Consider the following 22,082-nt stretch of genomic DNA (forward strand, 5'->3'; position numbering starts at 1 on the left):
CAACTACCATACGATACCAACACGACATATAACTATACCAGCAGGGTATACAATTCTACTGACTAATTTCCGGCAACTACAAATTTTACTTATAAGGAAACAAAAAGGAAAATAGTGTGGGAATAATTTACAGCAATACTAAGTGACCACCAATGCATAAACTTACTTTAAGTTGTTTCATTTGAAGATGCATATTCAATATTACTAGGGAGGGAAAGCCAAAAGAAACTTAGCTATTAAATCTACAGTATCCGAAAACTATTTTATCAAATACATATTTTAGAGGATAGTAGCAAAATACTTTTCATCTTGCATATTCTTGAGATTACTAAGGAAGTAAAAGAATAGCATAAACTCACATCAAATTGCACTACAAGATAGCTAATATTCGACAAGGAACTTATGCTACAGTACCAGCGCTTCTCGCCCATTGACCCCATCCACACAATGCCACCTATAAAGAAAAGCTCATTCTGCACTCCTAACTTACACGGTCTCATTCCTTCCATGCTTCTCTCCACCACTGTCAACTGGCTAAATACTAAATCATGTACAAAACCATCTAATGCAAAGCTGAAAATCAGAAATCACACAGAGCAGCTCTGGCTTCAATAAATATGGCTGACTACAACAACTACTGAATCAGTGACCCTTTTTAAACCTCAAGCAGAAAGTTAATTTAATCTGTCTATATTGATTCAAAAACATTGAGAAACTAATAGCAAAGACAAATATGCCATCCAAAATTAACAAGCTCATTATTGCAAATTAACTGGTCTGTACAATATACTAGAAAAGATCACTCAATTCCTTCACGCTCAAACACAATGTATACAAAATGATATCTTTTACTTCTTCTAAGCAGAATGATAGGCCTAAATTTTGCTAATATCACAGAAACATACACATAGAACAACTCAAATGAACTTCACCCAAAAACTCAAAATTCGCTGGTACTTGATTTTCTCTTAGTTAATCATCTAGTGATGGATTTTGACAGCTATAAACACTATTACGTCGCACTGAACATTGATGAAACGGATAGCTGGAATAAACAGATAAATGGAAATCGTAATAAATTTACAACAGTTCTCTTAAATGTACAGAATGAACTTGAAGAAATAGAATTCACTTAAAATTAACACAACTGATTATAACTATAATATAATACAAAAACATAACAGGAAATCAAAAAATAACAATGTACTATACATTAAAAATCTCAAAGATCATAATTGTAAGAAAATTACCTTCTTGGGTGCGATACCAATTTTTTTCTTCTTTAACTGAGAATCATCGCTACAATCAACATCTACTGGTTGAGTCTCTGTTTTAGGCACGGATTCACGTCGGCTTCCCCCTAACTCAGAATCCTCAACAACTTTACCTTTTCCCTTATCAGTCACAGGAACATCTCCTATGACTGGTTCAGAATTTGTGTCGGGTAATGACAGGTAGGGAGTTTCATCGACTGACGAAGCATTAATATTGTTGCCTTTTCCACCCTCTAATTCTACATTTTCAGTTGTGTTTTCAACATGACTACTGCTAGGGTTATGACTAAATAGAGACTGAGAATCAGAAAATAAGGAAAAACTAGGAACAGACATGGCTGAGGCAACGAATTCAGCAGCTACTTGTGTTGAAGAATGATATTGTCCATGGCGCCACCATCTACGCGCACAATGCTTCCGACCCATAGAGAAAACAACAACCCATAGACATTGATTCACAAAAGTACAAAGGAAAACACAAAAATCCTATGATTTTGAAAACCCACTTTCACTAAAATGTACTTTCAGAAGCAAAAATTTCACCCAAAGCAAAAATGTCACCCAAAAATAGGTACTAGACGAAGAGATAGAACGGAATCGGAAAAAAAATTAAAAACTCGAATGTGGGTGAATTTTGCGTTCTCATCGGTTGGCTATGGAGATTTGAAAACTGTACTCTAGTCTACTTGTTAACTGTTAAAGAACGAAGAAAAGCGTGGGAAGCTTGTGCCGGGTGAAATAGGTGGGCTGGATCGAAGATAAGGAGGGATGGGTAGATTGGGCCGCGTGAAATATGGAGGCCGGGTAAATAAATTGGGCCGACTGGGTAGGCAGGGTAAATAGTTTGGGCATGAGTATTGAAAGGTAAATAGTTTGGGCTTAATAGGTTTAAAGTGAGATTTTCACTAAATATTAGGGATAAATATTAGAGAAAATTATAGGGGCATTTGCATCTATACCCATTTTTTGAGTCACGTTTTAACTTGTGCCCACTTTGTAAAAAAAAAAATTACAAGCGTACCCACTTTTTCGCGTAACTTCAGCATACGGGACTAAAGTAGCAAAGACAATCACACAAAACTTCAGCATTCTAGTAGCCGAGCCTGAAATAGCAAGTGTGCTGAACCAAGTGTGCTGAAGTTTTTGTTTGTAATTGCTGAACTTAAGCATAGTAGTTGAAGTTTTGTTCTCTATTTGCTGAGGTTTTTGTTTGTAATTGCACTAAATAAGCTGAAGTTTTTTTGTCCTGGATTCATTAGTTTTGTCATCAAGCTTTTTCAAAAACTTCTGCAGAAGATGCAGAAATTATTTAGTTCATTTATCAAAACTTCAGCAGTAAATAAGCTGAGGTTTTTTTGTTCTGGATAAGCTTTTCCAAAAACACTAACAGAAGATGCTAAAGTTATTTAGTTCATTTGTAAAAACTTCAACACTAAAAACTGAAGTTTTTTTGTCCTGGATCATAAAACTTTATCTCTTCTTGCAAGCTTTCCGGTTTTGAGCAATGCGACACATTTAGATTCTGAACCAAAGATAATCTTTGAAGTTTCATATCATCTTTTTATTTGCTAAATTCGGAACCAAGGATAATCGTCCTTATCGCTTTGATTTTAAACTTTTAATCTCCCCGAGTACTTGTCTGGTTCTTTTGTTCGTTCTAGGAAGTACGTAATTACTTTCTTGTTGACGGGAAAATGGGGAGGGGATATTACAATATGGGGAATCGAGATTCGATAGCTAACCAAACTTTTCAACCTACAGATGCTGCTCGGAAGAGCTACAAGGTTTTCCATCTTCTTGTATAAATTCTGATTATTACCAAAGAAGCAGTGACAGACTTAGGATTTTGTGCAAGCGGGTTCAATCAGAGAAATCCATAACTAACATAAGCGGTATAAACTGTATAAGCGGGTTCAAAAATAATTTCTATACAAAATTTACCTTGCTTTAGCCATAATTTATACATATACACAGTATTATTTTTTGACGAAGCAAGTTCAATTGAACCCACTTCTCACCATTTGGGTCCGCCCCTGCAAAGAAGTATACGCATGCTCAGAAGAAGATGTGATGAGCTTGAATTGCATCGTCTATTTTCATTGGAATTCCGGAGGAGGAGGAGAAATGGGGCTGAAATTGTTTAAAAAGTGGGTACAAGTTAAAACTTTTAAAAAATGGGTATAGCTTAAATGGGGGCGACCAAATAGGGCGCCCCGTACAATTTTTACAAAATTATACTATATGCCTATAAAAGATAAATTATTTACCTGCTTATGCTCATCTTAAAAGTTAGAACTACTTACCATTTTGAGCAAATATCATTTATAGCCACTCGGGCCAAATCTATAACATTCGGTAGCCCAAAATTACAATACACATTTTATAGTCCAAAAGTAATTCCAATGGCTAGCCCAAACGTACCGCTTTCTGCTTCTTTCTTCAGTAATTCGGATTTTTCCTTGTGAGATACCTCGATTGAGCTCTTCAGTTTCTCGATTCTCTGTTTGATCACATCGTTCTCTTGAAGAAGCTGGGATTTCTCTTGCTCCAGCGCCGCTATCTTCTATTTTCACAATATCAAGAGAGCTTTATATGTTTTCTGCTTCTACAGAAGTTACGAGGAGAGCGTTAAATCGCTCAAACATCATCCTTCCCCTCGGAGCAAGAACAGGTTCATCATGACTGTTCTCATATGCTATCTACTACTACATGGAATCAAAACTGAAGAGAAATGCTAAACAGCAATTGTCGTACATTTTAAATCACCGAATAAACATGTTAATTCCTATTTCAAAGTTGATCGTCAAGTAACACACAAAATTGGTGGTGTTCACATATGCTAGATAAAATTTTAGGGGCTCACAGTTAGTACAATCTAATTTTGGGGGTTCCTAATAAATCAAGTGGTTGAAATTAAGGGTGTTTAACGGGTGGACCGGGTTGGGTTAGGATTTTTTGTACCCGTATGAGTTATGGTCCGGGCCGGTTATGGATTGGGGCTTACCTGGTTTAACGGATTCGGGTTCATTCGGGTAAAAATTGAACCGTACGTGTTACAGGTTGAGGGGGCCGGGCCGGGTTTAGTGTATTTTTTTTTTGTATTTTGTATAACTATTGTAAGTTATATTAATATAAAGAGTACAAGTAAGATGGAAAAAAATTGCACTTATAAATTTCAAGTGCTACATTTATTTCAAAATTCAAACTTACAAATTGAAAGTTTTACACTTTACATTTAACAACTAAATTAACCAAAAAAGAGTAAATTCAAAGGTTTTGCATTGTCTTAGTAAGTTCTTCATAATCAATATGAACTAAGCGACCTTCTTCTGGAGTGTTAAATTCTCATGGGTTACCATGTGTTAATATATCTCCAAGTTTCTCGTCTTCTAGGCTATCAACATCTTCACGTCGTTGATTTCTTCGTTCCGATCTAATCCAATCTCTGAAACAACTAAAACTTTCAAAGCATTGCTTTCCAATGAGTGACGGGTGTCTCCAAGTTGTTGTTTTGCTTGGCTAAATGCACTCTCTGATGCAACAGTTGAAATTGGCACATTCAGCACGTCCCGAGCCATAGCAAAAAGAACAGAAAATTGCTTTCCATTCTCATGCCACCATTCCAACGGTGAAAATTCCTTTGTGCGAGGCTCTTTTTGCTTCTGCAAGTAGAATTGAAGTTCATCAATGTTCCTGCTACTGGTTTGAGTGTTAGAAAATATAGAAAAAATATTAAAACTATCAAGGCCTTCTTCATCATCCACAGTAGCAGAAGTGGTACAATGCATAGTGGGATTAACATTGCTTACATTAAGAGCAGCATCATCAACTACATTTGCATAATAATTGTATAATTGTTGTAAATATTCATTTAGCTTGTTCATACAAGTATATAAATCTGGGTTTCAGTTGGTCCAATCTCCATATAAGTATATAAAGCATTCATTAATTGGTGACAATCAGACATCTTAATAGAAGGATTTAAAACAACACCAATTAAGTAAATCGGAGGAATTGGAAAGAAATATTTTTTGAATTTTGCTTGCATTTTTTCAACAACATCCCTATATTTTTCTTTCTTCTTAAATTCAAAGAGTAGAAAAGAAATTTCAGCTATATGTACTAAAGCCATAGTAACAGTAGGGTAATATGCTCCAGAAAACTCAACAATAGCTGTATAAAATTTATGTAAAAATTTAACAACATCATTAATGACCTCCCAAGTAGTAGTTGTTAACATACGATTTGGATCAGTACAATGCGCATTAGCAACTTCAGTTATTGGGAATCTATATTTGTAGCAACATTTTAAAAATATATATGTATAATTCCATCTAGTAACAATTTCGTATGGCATGAATCTGGGTTTAAGGTTATACTGGACACACTTATTCTTAAATTTCTTTATTCTAGATTGTCTATTATTTCCTTGAATAACACTAACTGCTCTTCTAACATGAGTAATCTCAATTGAAAATAAATCAAGACCACTTTTAACAATTAAATTATAAACATGACATGCACACCTAACATGAAAAATTTCATCAAGAGGTGGTTGCAAATGCAGTTTTAATATTGAAATTGCGGCATTATTGTTAGAAACATTAGCAAAAGACATACATAATACTTTTTGCTTGAGATTATAAAATTCAACAACTTAACAAATAGTACTACTTATAAAAGCAACAGTATGACTGTGATCTTCATCATATCTAAAAGAGATAATACGTTTTTGCATATAAGTAGTATCATCTATCCAATGACATGTAATTGTCAAATAATCATTTCCATTAACAGCATGACCAATATCAGAAGTTAGACAAACTCTACAAGGAAGGTGGCTAAACAAATAACATATGTATGTTTGATATTGTCCATGAAGTCTAAAGATATCAGCTCTACAAGTACTTATAGGGATACCTTTAAATAAAGGATTGTAAATCCTTTGAATATACATAATAAGATATGATGAAGAAGCAAAAGAAAAAGGTAGACAACCCAAAACAATCATTTTTGCTAACTCCTCACGATCCTTTATTTTATCATATTTTACAGGACCACCAGTAGTAGGGTTTAGAGTTGATTGATTTCCATCTCCTTCAGATCCCCATTTTATAGGATGCTCAATTCTCATATGTCTACTAAGTGTCCCAATCCCCCCTAATTTTCCCCCAGTCTTATGTTTAAAAGTATCATTACAAAGTTTACATTTAACTCTATCACTACCATTTATTTCCTAAAAGAATTTCCAAACCTTACTTCCTTTTTTACGATTACTAGTCGAGGCCACAGGTGGTCTAGTACTAGCAACACGACCACCACCCCTGCTAGCAGCTCCAACACTACTAGGTGTAAGTGGTATCTCATCTTTCATTTCTAATTCATTATCATCTATACCGAAATCTTCCTGCAATTGTTCATAATCTATATTATTATCAGGTAATGTTTCAGGAATATTTGGAGAGGTATTTAAATTACTACCAGATGTTGAACCTGAAGTACTACCTCTTTTTTATTTCCCCGATTAGTAACCTTGTTACAAACTCTTTTTGCAGCATTAAACATATTGTAAAAATTTAACTACTAGCAACAAAACAAATAAATATGCAAATAAAATAGTAAATAAGAGAAAGAGTTGGAGGGAGTGAACCGAATTCGGCAATAAATTGAGCACTTGATGATTCCACAACTCCAATGTTACCACGAATAAACGTCAATTGTTCTAATTTTGAAGTTCAATTGTTCAAACTTCGAAAAATAAATACTACGATAAATTAAACTCCAAAAAAAAAAGTTAAATAGTTGATTGCACTTTAATAGGTGAAGAATGAAGATTGAAGAATGAGAGAATATGAGAATTGAAAGATGAGTGAAAAAATGAGGAAGAGGGGGGGGGGGGTATTTATAGATTTTGAAAGGGGAGTTAATTTTTTTAAAACAAAATTGGGCTATTTGTGCAATTCACCCGTTGGGCAACGACCATTTTCTGAAATAGACCGTTGCCAACGGTTAGATCCGGCCCAAATTAAAAAAAAAAAAAAATTTAAAATAAATTTTTTTTACCGTTAAACCGGGCCGGGCCAGGCCGGTTAACCGATTTACGAACACTGTTCATCTAACGGGTTGGACCGGTCCGAGTAACCGGTATCCCAAACGTAAACGGAGCAACCTGCGCGTCCCCTGTAACCCACCCCAACCCAACCACCTTTAACCGGTCCGGGCCGATTCCCGTTTTAACCGATCTGGGTCGGTCCGAAACCGGGCTGACCCGGCCCGTTTAACCTTAGTTGAAATCCAATTGCTCGCACGGACATCAAGGGTGTAAAATTGGGTCTCTTCCAACAAACTACTTAGGACCCTTTGGGATAAAAAACCAAATCACAAGAACGAACTATCGAGAGAGGCATTGGAAAGATGTAAGAAAATATTAGCCAGATCGAAAAGTCATACCTTTATACGGGGTGGAGGTAAATTAATTTTGGCAAAAAGTGCAAGGATTCTCTACCTACATATATCATATTATTATTCTATTTAATATATACAAAATAGATTATCATTATACAAAAATTATATAAAATAAATTATTACTATACAAAACATATACAAAAATAAACTGTCACCATACAAAATATATACTAAATAGAATTTCACTGTACAAAATTTTTTATTTAGAAGCCAAACTTTAGATGTACGAACATGTTCATCAACGAGTAAAATCGTTTTCTTATAATCTTATTCATTAACTATTAAATTGCCTTTTATTCGAAGACACATGGACTTCTGGTAGAGCACGTGTCATACATCTTAACATGGGTAGCATATGCAAAGCACTATTCTCTCTTACCAGGTTGTATCACCTCTGTAAGTTATTAAAAATTTTCTCCTCCTCTCTTATGTTCGCTCTGGATGAGTTATTTTTTGCACTATTTGTTTAATCCAAAAAATAGTTTTCAAGGTCAAAACAATAATTTTATATAACGGGCCACAAGCAATCGATTCAATCCGAAAAATATAAAATTTCGTTAATACAATGTGATAGAGAAGTGATAAATAAATCAATGACAGATAATATAATAAAAATAAAGCAGAGAAGAAAGAATTCTTATTGAATGATCCTTGATGGGATAATGAGCCGAACAGAGCTTGAAGGGCCGAACTATGGCTAACTTGAGAGCAAGATGCTATGAATTACAACAATGTATAGAATTGTAGAGAAGAAAATTAGATTCCCCTAATGGTGGTAAAAGTATGTCTATTTATAGGGTTAAATCTAAGTAAATATTCTCCTTTAAATATGGGTTCATTATGAGCATTTACTCAATCAATCCATTACTTTTGGAAGACCTGTAACAACTATGTAAATGCTGGAATTCCGTAACTGATGAGTTAATTCCATAACTGATGAGTTAATTCCGTAACTAATGAGTAATCCCGTGTCTGTTGCGTCAATCTCGTGTCTATTGAGTCAATCTTGTAATTGATTGTCTTGTTCTGACCGTTACAATCATTTATTGCATTTATTAATAATTGATTTGTAACTGATGGTGTATGATGGTAAATCTCATATAATCCGGGATTAATTGATTTCTTCATCATTTGTAATTATGAGATATTCTCCTGCACCTGATCTGGGCTATTTCATGATGATCAGTTCCGAGGCTAACATGCACAGTACGAGTATGTTCGGTCCCGGGGGTGTTTCACATATCATCTTTACATGTCATTGTTCACTTTTCTTCAAACTTTGCTGATACGTGTCGCCATTTGATAAACCCACATGACGAGTCTAATTTTTACTAATACAAATAGTCCCCCCACTTTTCGGTTACTCACTATGATGTGACCGAAAAGTGGAAGATTTTATCCTTTTTATCATTGCCTTTGCCTCATTAAAAACCTTGCCAGAAAAATCCAATAGGGACAAAAATCGGATGAAGGAAAAAAGAGTGCAGAACTTAGATATTCAGATGATAACTCCATCGCTTATGTTCCTTTCGTCAATAATCGGTTGGTTTACTACTATCTTGTTTCGGGGTTTTGAAGACAAATCTGTCTTATGTTTGCAAAGTTTGATATATAAATTTTGGCTTTATTTTATGCCTATTTTAATGTTTGTGTTTTTGTTTCACCCTTTAACTTTGCATTAAAAATGCTTCAATGCTCTGTGACTTTTTTGAATAAGCACGAATTATAAAAGAGGGCCCTTTTATGAATGACACTTAATGAAGAAGGCATCTCAACTTCATAATGGTGTAAACATACGAAAGAAGAAATAGGAACACACATATTTCTTTGAACAACTTTGAGGAAAGTTTTGTATCATTCTATCTTTCGACTTATATAATAGTTTACATGTATTTAAGTACTATCTATAACTTTTTCGTAACTGTTTTCTTTACAACAGATTTATAAAAAATTCAAGGGTATATCTTGTAACCCATGATTAAATATTGTCTTTAACCTAAACATTCGTAAGATTTTGAAATTTACATCCACGAGTGTATTCTTCATAGGTTTTTGAATCAGGATTGCGTTTTTGGTTCATGACTTTGCTCTTAACTTTCGATTTGTTGGGTAGACCTTAGGCTTGACTTTAATTGTGATTTTTCTAGTCTTCTTTGCCTTCCATATATATGGTCCCCCAAGTGTTAGAGCTTTGAAGTATGAAATCTCGAGCATTTGATTATTCCTTCCATGTGGTCCATTTCCTGAAAAGGAAAACATACAGGACTCGGAGTTAACTCATCAGAAGGGTTGTAACCTAGACCGGGAATAATACAGTGTTCCTCGTGTCTTTCGGGTCTAATATCATCATTTGGCATTTTAGGGAATTTATCCGAGTACTAATTTTTCTTGGCACTTTAGAAAATTATTTGAGTGCTCATACTTAGTCTTTTAGACTTAATATATATTTGGATGCATCTATATATATATTTGGATGCATCGTTACTTGTACGATGTCTAAAGTTGTATGATAACGCCAAACTATGCCTTATACAAAGACACACATGGACGTAGCAAATATAATCTGAGTAATTCTGCCCAGAGTCGAACCACAGAGAATTAACCTATCAATTACTTTTTGACTGATTTACCAAATTCACCGAATCAATTTTCCCCAAACTTTGTAATTCACAATTGATGATATTTCTAACAACTAAAGTCCGAAAATAATTAACAGCTGAAAATTAACTATGCTTGATGTGTAAACAGTTGGAATAAGGTCTAAGGTAATGGTGTCTCCCGTTGGTGATTTCCTTGGTTGTACGTTTCTTATTGTGATGCCTTAGTTGTCTCTATCAATCAAGAACTCTCCGACTATCATAAATCTCTATCAAGCAATTATGATAATTTACTAGACGCACTCTCTCAAGCTACGCTAGCTAGATTCACATTACCGTTCTTTTAGATTGCACCCGAGAAATCGTTATCTCTAATCCAATCTCTAAACCCTCGTTTATGACTCTCGTCTATACTCCGGGAATGATGTTGTTCAAATAACTACCTAAATATGCACTCTCTCTCAAGAAGATACATAATAAATAAGAACGGATAATTGAGGGCCCTTTCAACTAACCACAATCAAAATGTAGATGAACAAATAGAGATTAGCAACCAATTCAAACTATATTAATATAACAACCAAGTCATCCCCAACGGGTTTCACCAAAACCTTAGATTAAAGTATTTAGCTACTCATGACAACGTAAGAATAAACTACGAAAATATTCATAATGGAAAAATCGCAAGAAAATTAGAAGAGAATAAGAACTATGATGTTTTGGGTGATCTCTCACACTTGTTCTTCTTGCCAAAATAATCTCAAAATTAGCTCTCCCCTCTTGGGCGAGTTTCCTACATCTTATAAGGGTTTTACAAAAGTTTTCCCGACTTGACACTTTGGCCCCTTAAATTCTGGGCTGTGGACATGCCGCCGCAGCCGCGGCGTCGACCGCGGTGCTGACCGCGGAGAACACTGCCTCCAACCGCGGCGCGGGCCGCGGTGGCAACCGCGGTTCGTGTGTTGGGCCTTTTTGTCTCCGTGTTCCTTTTCTTTTTGCTCTTTTGTGTTTGAGTACTTCTTGAGTGGGTGTTTTCTTCACGTTATTGCCTCTAAACACTTCATGTTGCTTCCTCACATCTTATATTCCCTGCGAAACCAAATAGCATTAATTAAAGCATTTTATTGGCAACTTACATTATAAAACAACAACAAAGCATGTGCAATTATGGTATAAATAACAACTATATAGCCTATTATCAACACTCCATACTTAATTTATTGCTAGTTCTCGAGCAATTCACCACACTCCATAAAAATTCATTTCCTATGCTTTTCCCTCAACGACTCACACCATGAACATTTCACAAGAGTTACACCTAGTAGTGAACAACTTTTACCTCAAGAATCAAGTTTTTCGTACCCTGTAACATTTGCACTTACTCAAACCACTCTACACAATAGTCAAGATGCACCTTTCCTTTGTGAATCACATGCCCTCACATCACACAAGAGAGTAGTTCCATATATATAATAATAGTGATAACAATTAGGAACTCAAATAGATAGAATTCGCTCACTCTCCAAAAAGAACATTCACATGCCACAAAGATGCACCATAGGCTTGCCCCTAGTGTAGTACTCGACTAATCGAGCCCCACTTAGTCTAAGATCAATAGGACTTTATTTGGTTGTAATGTAGGCTAAGGGACGAGTAGGATACATTTGGATATAGTGACTAACCTCCCTAAGCACTTTTAGTACAATTACGTTGAATTTAAAAATGATCATTTTGTAAGCCAATACTCCCCCATATTTATTTAAACATCCCCATGCATTAGGTGCAATTTCTACAAGCTACCACTTATTAATTACTACAAAATATATATGAACTTTTTTTTTCGTGGTGCTTTTCTTTTTACGCTTCACATTTTGCACCTTTTCTCTATTTCCATGGTTCCACTTCAAAAACCAAACCACCACCCCACACTTTGTTTTCACATAATCTCAATACCAATCTAGTGCTTAGTGAGAGGGAGGAAAATTGGTTCAAACAGCAGGCTATTCAAACAAATGGTTAAAGTTCACATTGTGGTTGCCAAAGAAATAGGCTTATAGGCTCAATGGGGTTAACTAAGATGTAATGCATTCAGGTGGGTTCACTTTATATGTCTGGCTCAACAAAGAAATGCCTATATCACTTCTAAAACCGAATGAAGCTGCTATTTCGCTTTGCAAACACACAGGGCAAGTTCTAGGCATCAAATGTACAATATGGAATACAATGATACTCACACCCACATGGCACATGACTCACTCCGGATTAGTTTATCAAAACATTCTCTTTTGAGTGTTCAAGTTAGGAACAAACATACAATTTTTAAGGCACTTAAACAAGATTCAACCCTTGAAGCTAAGCGCTACACTCTAGCATCTATTGTGTTCGGGTGTAAGAACGCTAAGGGTTTTTCTTCTTCAATTTTAAGCTCGTCACCCATTAATACTAACCTAAAACAATTTTTTTTTACCTATACCCGGTTCAAGCTAAACCCTTGGAAAAGAACCGTGGCCCAAAGAAAAACCAAGGGGGAGTTACTATACTGTCTAAGAGATAAAAGATCTTTTTGGTGTTTTCTATAGACTAGCTTCCCTCAAGAAAATTTGTCTAAAGAATCCGTCATTAGGAAGAGTCTTTATATTTCAAAGTTTTTTTTTCTCGACTTAGTCCCTCAAGAACCCCGCCGAAAGAGATCCATCGTCGGGACAAGTCGCTTCTATTTTAACTTTTTTTTAAAAAAAACTGTTACTCTATTTCTAAAGCAACTAACACAAAACAAAAACAAACAGATAATATTCACAAGTACAACATACAACGAAGTTTCCCCTACCCCACTCTTAAAATTAAGACATGTCCCCATGGCTTGACAATATAAAGAGTAGTGAGGTAAAGAAACTTCCCTGAAGAGTCACTCTTGATCTGAAACTGTGTCTGGGTTAACGTTGCAGGTGCGACCCAGTGCTCTCAACCAACCCATGAATTTCTTTTCCGACTTCACCTGTCGGTCAGCCACAACATCCATGCGGGACCCCAAGCCAGTGACGGAGGTCCACAGTCCAGTCATTTCCCGCTCCAAAGCATCCATCCTAGTGCTCCAGCGTGGCTGTGACGATCCTACCTCATCCCCTCTAGGAGGGGCTGTTATCTCAACAGCTTCAGCAGCATCAAAATCATCCTCAGACTCAGACTCATCAGACGAGTCATCATTGCGTTGTACTGGCTCTCTTCCCTCTTGCCCAATTTTTCTCGCCCGGAAATGGGTGTTTATAGGTAATTTCCCATCAACTCGGGAGTTCTCAGGAACATTAGCAAGGCGGCATATACGGGTGACAAGCGAAGGGAAGTAGTGGCCTTTGCTTAGTTCGGGTGATCGGATGAACATTTCTTCAGAGAGGACTCAAGCGACATCAAACCCTTGGTGAGTCATGAAGTAGTAGATCATAGCGGCCCGTGGCCCATTTACTTCGGTGGTATTGCTGGATGGTAGCAACCGAGTGGTGATGACAGTGAGCCAACATTTGGCCTCCGAAGTAAGAGACTTGGAATGCAGAGTCATCGATTGCCGCTATCCATTTGGGCTGTCTGCCCGGTATACAGATGACCTCCAGAATTCTGTCTCAGTCAACCATCGGGCGACTAGTCATGATGTAATGATCATCACCCGTGAATGTACACTCTACGAATGACCTCTATAGTAGCATTGGCCGGGGTGTTGCGCACAGTCACAACCTTGTCCTCGTGTTCTGGCAGGTTTGCATAGAATTCCCTTACTAGCTGAATATTTGCTTCCTCGAGAGCCTCAAAGAAGATGTCCAGCTGACACCTCCGTAGCTCATCAAACATATTGGGGCATTCCCTCACCAAATCCTTCCTGTCGATATGGACCTCATGGAGTAACTTCCTGGCAAGTTTCTGATTGTACATTGCCTTTGCTTCATTAGAGACGAACCGAGTGCTATCAAACCGTGGTGCACTGGTTTGGCCCCTAGCTCGTGAGGAGCCTCCTGGGCCACTAGCAGAGGACCCGGTATTTTGTCTCTTACGGGCTAAACTCATAATACCTTGGGGGGAAGAAGATGAGGGAGGGGTGTTGTGAAGGAGGAAGAAGAAGAAGAGAGTATGGAGGGGAGGGTTTGGAGGGGAGGGTTAGAGAGAGAGAGAGAGAGAGAAGTGGGGATTTTAGGAGGGGGGAATTGTTGGGAAGGGTTTTAAAATTTAAAAGAAGAGTGGGAAAAAAGATTTTTTTTAACATTTCAGCGGACGTCGTCGCGGTTTGAGACAGAGTCTCCCGCGGTCGACATCGCGGTTCAAGCCGCGACCGCGGTGAAAAATCTGACGTCCAGGGATTTTCGCGGTCCTCGCCATGGTCCACGGTCGTGACTGGAAATTTCTTTTATTACACTTAGAACACATTTGTGGGTTGCCTCCCACGTAGCGCCTGATTTAACGTTGCGGCACGACGCAAGTAGTTGAGCCATCACTCCTGCTTCGCGTACTGGGGCTCTTTCAAATTGATCACCACTATATCCCCTTTTTCTTCAGCTATTCCAAGGTAATGTTTTAACCTTTGCCCATTTACTGAGAACTTGTTTGTCCCATCTTCCGACTCAATCTCGACAGCTCCAATTGCGAACATTTGCACCACTCTAAATGGTCCTAACCATCGGGACTTTAACTTACCCAGAAACAATCTCAGCCTTGAATTATACAATAATACCTTATCACCGGGTTTGAAATTTCTATCCACAATGTGCTTATCATGCATCTTCTTCATTCTTTCCTTGTAGAGCCTCATGCTCTCAAAGGCTTGATATCTAAATTCTTCTAGCTCATGCAACTCTGCCAGTCGATTTTGTCCAGCTGCTTTGAGATCCATGTTCAATTGTTTCAGTGCCCACCAAGCTCGATGTTCTAGCTCCACAGGCAGGTGACAGGCCTTCCCAAATACCAACTTGTATGGTGACATACCTATTGGTGTTTTGAACGCAGTTCTATAGGCCCAGAGTGCGTCATCAAGCTTCTTTTCCCAATCAATTCGTGTGGCATTCATCACCTTGGTTAGTACACTTTTTATCTCCCTGCTGGACACTTCAACTTGCCCACTGGTTTGTGGATCGTAAGGGGTGGCCACCTTGTGGCGTACATCATACTTTGCAAGCAATTTCTCGAAGGCTCTGTTACAGAAGTGAGTGCCTCCATCACTGATGATCGCTCTTGGTATCCCAAATCGGGTGAATATATTCTTTTTCACAAAACCTATCACCACTCTTGTATCATTAATGGGCAACGCTGCAGCTTCCACCCATTTAGACACGTAATCCACAACAACAAGTATGTATTTATTGCCAAATGAGCTGACGAAGGGGCCCATGAAGTCAATCCTCCAAACATCAAACACCTCTACCTCTTGAATCGGGTTCATGGGCATCTCGTGGCGACGAGAAATGTTCCCGGTTCGCTGACATTCGTCGCAGCCCTTCACCCATTGGTGTGCATCTCTAAACACTGTTGGCCAAAAGAACCCGGCCTCTAGCACTTTCGCAGTTGTCCTGGCTCCTCCAAAATGTCCTCCATATGCTGATGCGTGACAAGCCTGCAAAACAGAAGATTGTTCTATCTCGGGGACACACATCCGGATCATATTATCAACACAGATTCTAAACAAATAAGGATCGTCCCAATAATACATGTGGCAATCACGATAAAACTTTTTCTTTTGGACAGATGAAAGGTCATAGGGAACAATACCGCAGGCCAGGTAGTTTGCAAAATCTGCATACCATGGAGCTTCCTCAAGACTAGCTACGAGCAACTGCTCGTCTGGAAAGGTTTCCAGGATCTCTTCGACCTCGACTGATTTTTCAGCTCCTTCAAGTCGCGATAGATGATCAGCGACTTGATTTTTTGTGCCCTTACGGTCATGAATTTCGAGGTCAAATTCTTGTAACATTAGCACCCAACGAATCAGGCACGACTTAGACTCCTTTTTCTCAATTAGGTACTTGAGTGCTGCATGGTCAGTGTATACAATTACCTTGGAACCAATCAGATATGATCAGAACTTGTCAAACGCAAAGACCACCGCCAACATCTCCTTCTCCGTCACTGTGTAATTGAGCTGTACACCGCTTAGCGTTCTCTTTGCGTAGTAAATTGGGTGCATCAACTTATCTTTTCGCTGCCCCAAGACTGCTCCTATAGCATAGTCGCTGGCATCACACATGAGCTCAAATGATTGCTCCCAGTTGGGTGCAACAATGATGGGTGCAGTGATCAATCTCTTCTTCAAGTCCTCAAATGCCAACCTGCAATCATTAGAAAACACAAAGGGCTGATCCTTTTAAGGAGTTTGCATAATGGGTTAGCAATTTTGGAAAAATCTTTTATGAAACGCCGGTAGAATCCAGCGTGTCCAAGAAAACTTCTCACCGCCTTGACTGAAGTGGGCATTGGTAACTTCTCAATCACGTCAACCTTAGCATGGTTGACCTCAATTCCTTTACTGGACACTCGATGCCCCAGGACTATACCTTCTTGTACCATAAAATGGCACTTCTCCCAGTTTAGCACTAAGTTTGTCTCAACACATCGTTTAAGCACTCTCCTTAAGTTGTGAAGACAGTCTTCGAATGAATCTCCCACCACAGAGAAATCATCCATAAAGACCTCCATAATATCCTCCATCATGTCTGTGAAGATTGCTAACATGCACCGTTGAAAAGTCGCGGGTGCATTGCAAAGCCCAAAAGGCATTCTCCGAAAGGCAAAGATGCCATACGGACAGGTGAAAGACATTTTATCTCTATCTTCGGGGGCTATTGATATCTGATTGTACCCCAAATATCCATCCAAGAAACAGAAGTGCGATCGCCCAGTTAGCCTGTCCAACATTTGGTCAATGAAAGGTAGGGGGAAATGGTCCTTCCGGGTGGTTGTGTTTAATTTCTTGTAATCCATGCAGATACGCCACCCTGTGACTGTACGAGTTGAGATCAACTCATTGTTCTCATTTTTTACAACAGTCATCCCCCCTTTTTCGGCACACATTGGACAGGGCTGACCCAATTACTATCAGAGATAGGGAAGATGATTCCCGCATCTAACCATTTGATTACTTCTTTCTTTACAACCTCTTTCATGTTTGGGTTCAGCCTTCGCTGGTGTTTCCTGGAAGGTCTGTGCCCCTCTTCCAGGAGAATCTTATGCATACAGAAGGCTGGGCTGATACCCTTTATGTCTGCCATGGTCCAGCCAATGGTAGTCTTGTTTTCCTGCAGTACCTGTACGAGCCGTTCTACCTGCACATCTAACAAACCGGATGATATGATAACAGGCAAGGTCGAATTAGGGCCTAAGAACGCATACCTGAGGTGATCTGGGAGTGGCTTCAATTCCAACTTGGGTGGTTCCTCTATTGATGGCTTTGCTGGAGGAGTGGCCCTTTTTTCTAGCTTAAGGGACTCGAACTGAGGTTCCCTTGACCAGAATCCTCGGCCTTCCAGTGCCATGACCCATTCAGCTAACCCTTCACCATCCATTTCTTCTAAATTCTTCAGACATGCCTCCAATGGATCTTTTATAGTTAGGGTCATATCATCTTTTTGCAGGATTACATCCACTGCTTCAACTAGAGAGCAATTAGCATATTCATTGGGTCTCCTCATAGATTGCTGAACATTGAATATGACTTCTTCATCGTTCAATCTCATTTTTAATTCCCCAGTTTCACAGTCGATCAGTGCTCTCCCCGTGGCTAAAAATGGTCTCCCTAAAGTAAGGGGTATCTCCTTATCTACCTGACAATCCAAGATAACAAAGTCTGCAGGGAACACAAACTTCCCCACTTGTACCAACACATCATCAAGAATACCAGTGGGCCTCTTCACTGTGCGGTCAACCAGCTGTAGCAGCATCGAAGTTGGCCTAGCTCTACCAATGCCCAGTTTGGTGTACACAGCCAGTGACATCAGATTTATGATGGCTCCCAAATCACACAACGCTTTTGCAAAGGCATAACTTCCAATTGTGCATGGAATAGTGAAGCTACCTGGGTCCGACATCTTTTGTGCCATCAGTTTTGCCACCACTGCGCTGCAGGTCTGTGTCAAAGTTACAGTGGATAGATCTTGAAAATCAAACTTCCGTGACATTAGATCTTTCATCATCTTAGCATAGCCGAGCATCTCCCTCAAGGCATCCATCAATGGAATATTCAACTGAATTTGACGCAGCATCTCCATGAACTTCTTATATTGGTCTGTCTTCTTTTGTTTGACCAGTCTCTGAGGGAAGGGTGCAGGTATCACTCTTTGTGCATTGCTTGCTGGCTTCTCTCTGTTAGAATTTTCTGGCACAAGAGGTGCCACCTATTCTGCAACTTGCTCATTCATCTTATCTTTGCCTTTTTCCTCCTGACTCTGCTCAACCACTACTTCAGTAAATTTGTTGGCTCCTCTACCTCTAATTGAACTGGAGTGGCTGGTGTAGTGTCCTTGCTGGCTTGTGCAATTTCTTGCTCTCTGTCTAAATCTCTCCCATTCTGGAGACTTACTGCCATCAGCTGATTCGGGTTTTGGTCCTTGGGGTTTATGTTTGTGTCTACAGGCAAAGTTTACTGAGGACGGTTGTTCAAAGCCATGGATAGCTGACCCAGCTGCGTTTCAATATTCTTTATGGCTGAATCATGCACTGCCAATTTTTCCTGCACTTTATTATTTGTCCCAATGAGTTGCTGAAGCATACCCCTGATTTTCACCATGTTGTTATCTTGCTGCAGAGGGGGTGGTTGGTATGTCAATTGTTGCTGATTTTGCTGTGGATAGCCCTGTGGTTTCTGATATGGTATTGGCACCAATTGGTTTTGAGGGTGCATACCCCCAGGCTGCTGCATATTAGGCCTGTACTGCTGATTTTGCTGCGGTCTCCACTGCTGTGCTCCTTGCCTCTGACCCCCATAGTTGTTGACATAATTCATATCTTCCCTTGCCCCTTGATTTTCACCTTCTCCGCTCCATGAACACATATAAGACTGATTAATACAAGGTGTACATAATCCCCCATTTGTTGTATCAACAATGTGCACCTGTTTTGTACCCATCTCATCAATTTTCTTTGTCAATATGCTCATCTGGGTCATGAGTGTGGCCATGTTCTCTACATGCGAATTATTTGGGTCAAGAGGAACTGAATGCACTATGGGTGCCAGTGTTGTACCTCTAGTCATCCACCCCGAATTTTGTGACATCTTATCGAGAAGTATTTTGCACTCAGTGAACGTTTTACTTAAAAATGCACCTCCAGCTGACACATCCACATTTGCTTTCAAATTGTCAGCTAGCCCCATGTAGAATCTCTGGCCGAGCATCTGGTCTGGACTGCCATGGTGAGGACACTTCACTAACATCCCTTTAAACCTTTTCCAAGTTTCTTGCAAGGACTCAGAGGGCTGCTGCCTATACTGCAATATGTCATCAATCTGTTTTGCAGTCTTGTTAGGCGAATAGAACTTGTTCAGGAACTGCTTGACTAATTCCTCCCAGGTGGTGATAGAGTTGATAGGGAGCGAATTTAGCCAAGTCTGAGCTTCCCCGGTTACCGAGAATGGAAACAATAACAGCTTGATAGCTTCCGGAGTTGCATTTGTCTGCCTTTGGGTCATACAGATTGATAGAAAATTCTTCAAGTGTTGTTGCGGGTCTTCAATGTGTGACCCGGAGAACAGTCCTTTATTCTGCAGCAGATGCAGCATGTTGTTGGTGATCTGGAATGTCTCCGCTTGAATTGCGGGCACAGCTATGGCAGTGGCCAGATTATCAGCTGTGGGCTGTGCCAAGTCATAAAGTACAGCTTCGAGCACAAGAGGTGCCACCCTTCTGATATTTAAGTCAGCTGGCTCAATCCTGACATTTCCGTTGACGTTATCTACGTCACTCATGTCAAATTCGAGTTGGTGTGATTGTTGAGATTGTTGAAGTCTTTTGTTGGCACGGTTCAATGACCTGAATGTTTTATCGGGGTCTGAGAGTCCTTCTAGCAGTTCTCCAATCCTCGAAGAACTTCTAGGCATACACCTGCTTCCCACAAGAGTTCAAACGTTAGAATTTCAATGAAAAGATTGGGTATAGAGAAAACAGACTACACTTAAAATTTTTGTACTCTCAATTGTAATTGATAACACCGTTAATTCTCCGGAAACGACGCCAAAATTTGATAACGCCAAACTATGCCTTATACAAAGACACACACGGACGTAGCAAATATAATCTGAGTAATTCTGCCCAGAGTCGAACCATAGAGAATTAACCTATCAATTACTTTTGACTGATTTACCAAATTCACAGAATCAATTTTCCCCAAACTTTGTAATTCACAATTGATGATATTTCTAACAACTAAAGTCCGAAAATAATTAACAGCTGAAAATTAACTACGCTTGATGTGTAAACAGTTGGAATAAGGTCTAAGGTAATAGTTTATCCCGTTGGTGATTTCCTTGGTTGTACGTTTCTTATAGCGATGCCTTAGTTGTCTCTATCAATCAAGAACTCTCCAGCTATCATAAATCTCTCTCAAGCAATTATGATAATTTACTAGACGCACTCTCTCAAGCTACGCTAGCTAGATTCAGATTACCGTTCTTTTAGATTGCACCCGAGATATCGTTATCTCTAATCCAATCTCTAAACCCTCGGTTATGACTCTCGTCTATACTCCGGGAGTGATGTTGTTCAAATAACTACCTAAATATGCACTCTCTCTCAAGAAGATACATAATAAATAGGAACGGATAATTGAGGGCCCTTTCAACTAACCACAATCAAAACGTAGATGAACAAATAGAGATTAGCAACCAATTCAAACTATATTAATATAACAACCAAGTCATCCCCAACGGGTTTCACCAAAACCTTAGATTAAAGTATTTAGCTACTCATGACAACGTAAGAATAAACTACAAAAATATTCATAATGGAAAAATCGCAAGAAAATTAGAAGAGAATAAGAACTATGATGTTTTGGGTGATATCTCACACTTGTTCTTCTTGCCAAAATAATCTCAAAATTAGCTCTCCCCTCTTGGGCGAGTTTCCTACATCTTATAAGGGTTTTACAAAAGTTTTCCCGACTTGACACTTTGGCCCCTTAAATTCTGGGCTGTGGACATGCCACCGCGGCCGCGGTGTCGACCGCGGCGCTGACCGCGGAGAACACTGCCTCCAACCACGGCGCGGATCGCGGTGTGTGTGCTGGGCCTTTTTGTCTCCGCATTCCTTCTCTTTTTGCTCTTTTGTGTTTGGGTACTTCTTGAGTGGGTGTTTTCTTCACGTTATTGCCTCTAAACACTTCATGTTGCTTCCTCACATCTTATATTCCCTGCGAAACCAAATAGCATTAATTAAAGCATTTTATTGGCAACTTACATTATAAAACAACAACAAAGCATGGGCAATTATGGTGTAAATAACAACTATATAGCCTATTATCAACACCCCACACTTAAATTATTGCTAGTCCTCGAGACCTCTTTTATATACTTTAAAGGCTATGAAGAGGACGTCTCCTTTTCATTTCAGGCGTAAAATAGGATCGATTGATATGAGTAGACTTTTAGTGTGAGGGAATATTAATCCTGGTAGAATTTACAAGAGTATTGACCCGATTAAAATTTACGGGAATAGTGATCCCGGTAAGACATTGAGTTTGAGGGAATATTGATCCCAAATAAATATATATCTTAGTAGATTTGTCC

The 22,082-nt window shown here is 38.9% G+C and overlaps 1 protein-coding gene across 1 annotated transcript; it reads right to left on the reverse strand.

Annotated features, from left to right (window-relative positions):
• Nucleotides 1-14,810: 14,810 nt before the first annotated feature.
• Nucleotides 14,811-18,890, reverse strand: LOC142175147 (uncharacterized). The gene is made up of 5 exons (XM_075241723.1): nucleotides 18,792-18,890; nucleotides 17,614-18,699; nucleotides 16,114-16,367; nucleotides 15,597-15,687; nucleotides 14,811-15,482 (listed from the first exon to the last, which is right to left on the reverse strand). The coding sequence occupies exons 1-5, from the start codon at nucleotides 18,888-18,890 to the stop codon at nucleotides 14,811-14,813; spliced, it is 2,202 nt and encodes a 733-aa protein (XP_075097824.1).
• Between the last annotated feature and the right edge of the window lie 3,192 nt (nucleotides 18,891-22,082).

The sequence above is a fragment of the Nicotiana tabacum genome, chromosome 21 (genome assembly GCF_000715075.1).
Source record: "Nicotiana tabacum cultivar K326 chromosome 21, ASM71507v2, whole genome shotgun sequence".
Lineage (NCBI taxonomy): Eukaryota > Viridiplantae > Streptophyta > Magnoliopsida > Solanales > Solanaceae > Nicotiana > Nicotiana tabacum.

Excerpts from the sequence above, each read along its gene's own strand:
- LOC142175147 (XM_075241723.1), bottom strand. The coding sequence starts at position 18,890 with ATGGCAGTAAGTCTCCAGAATGGGAGAGATTTAGACAGAGAGCAAGAA. Across the intron at positions 18,700-18,791 it reads CCACTCCAGTTCAATTAGAG|GTGGCACCTCTTGTGCCAGA; the intron begins GTAGAGGAGCCA and ends GTTGCAGAATAG. Across the intron at positions 15,688-16,113 it reads AGTCTTGAGGAAGCTCCATG|CTCATTTGGCAATAAATACA; the intron begins GTATGCAGATTT and ends CCCCTTCGTCAG.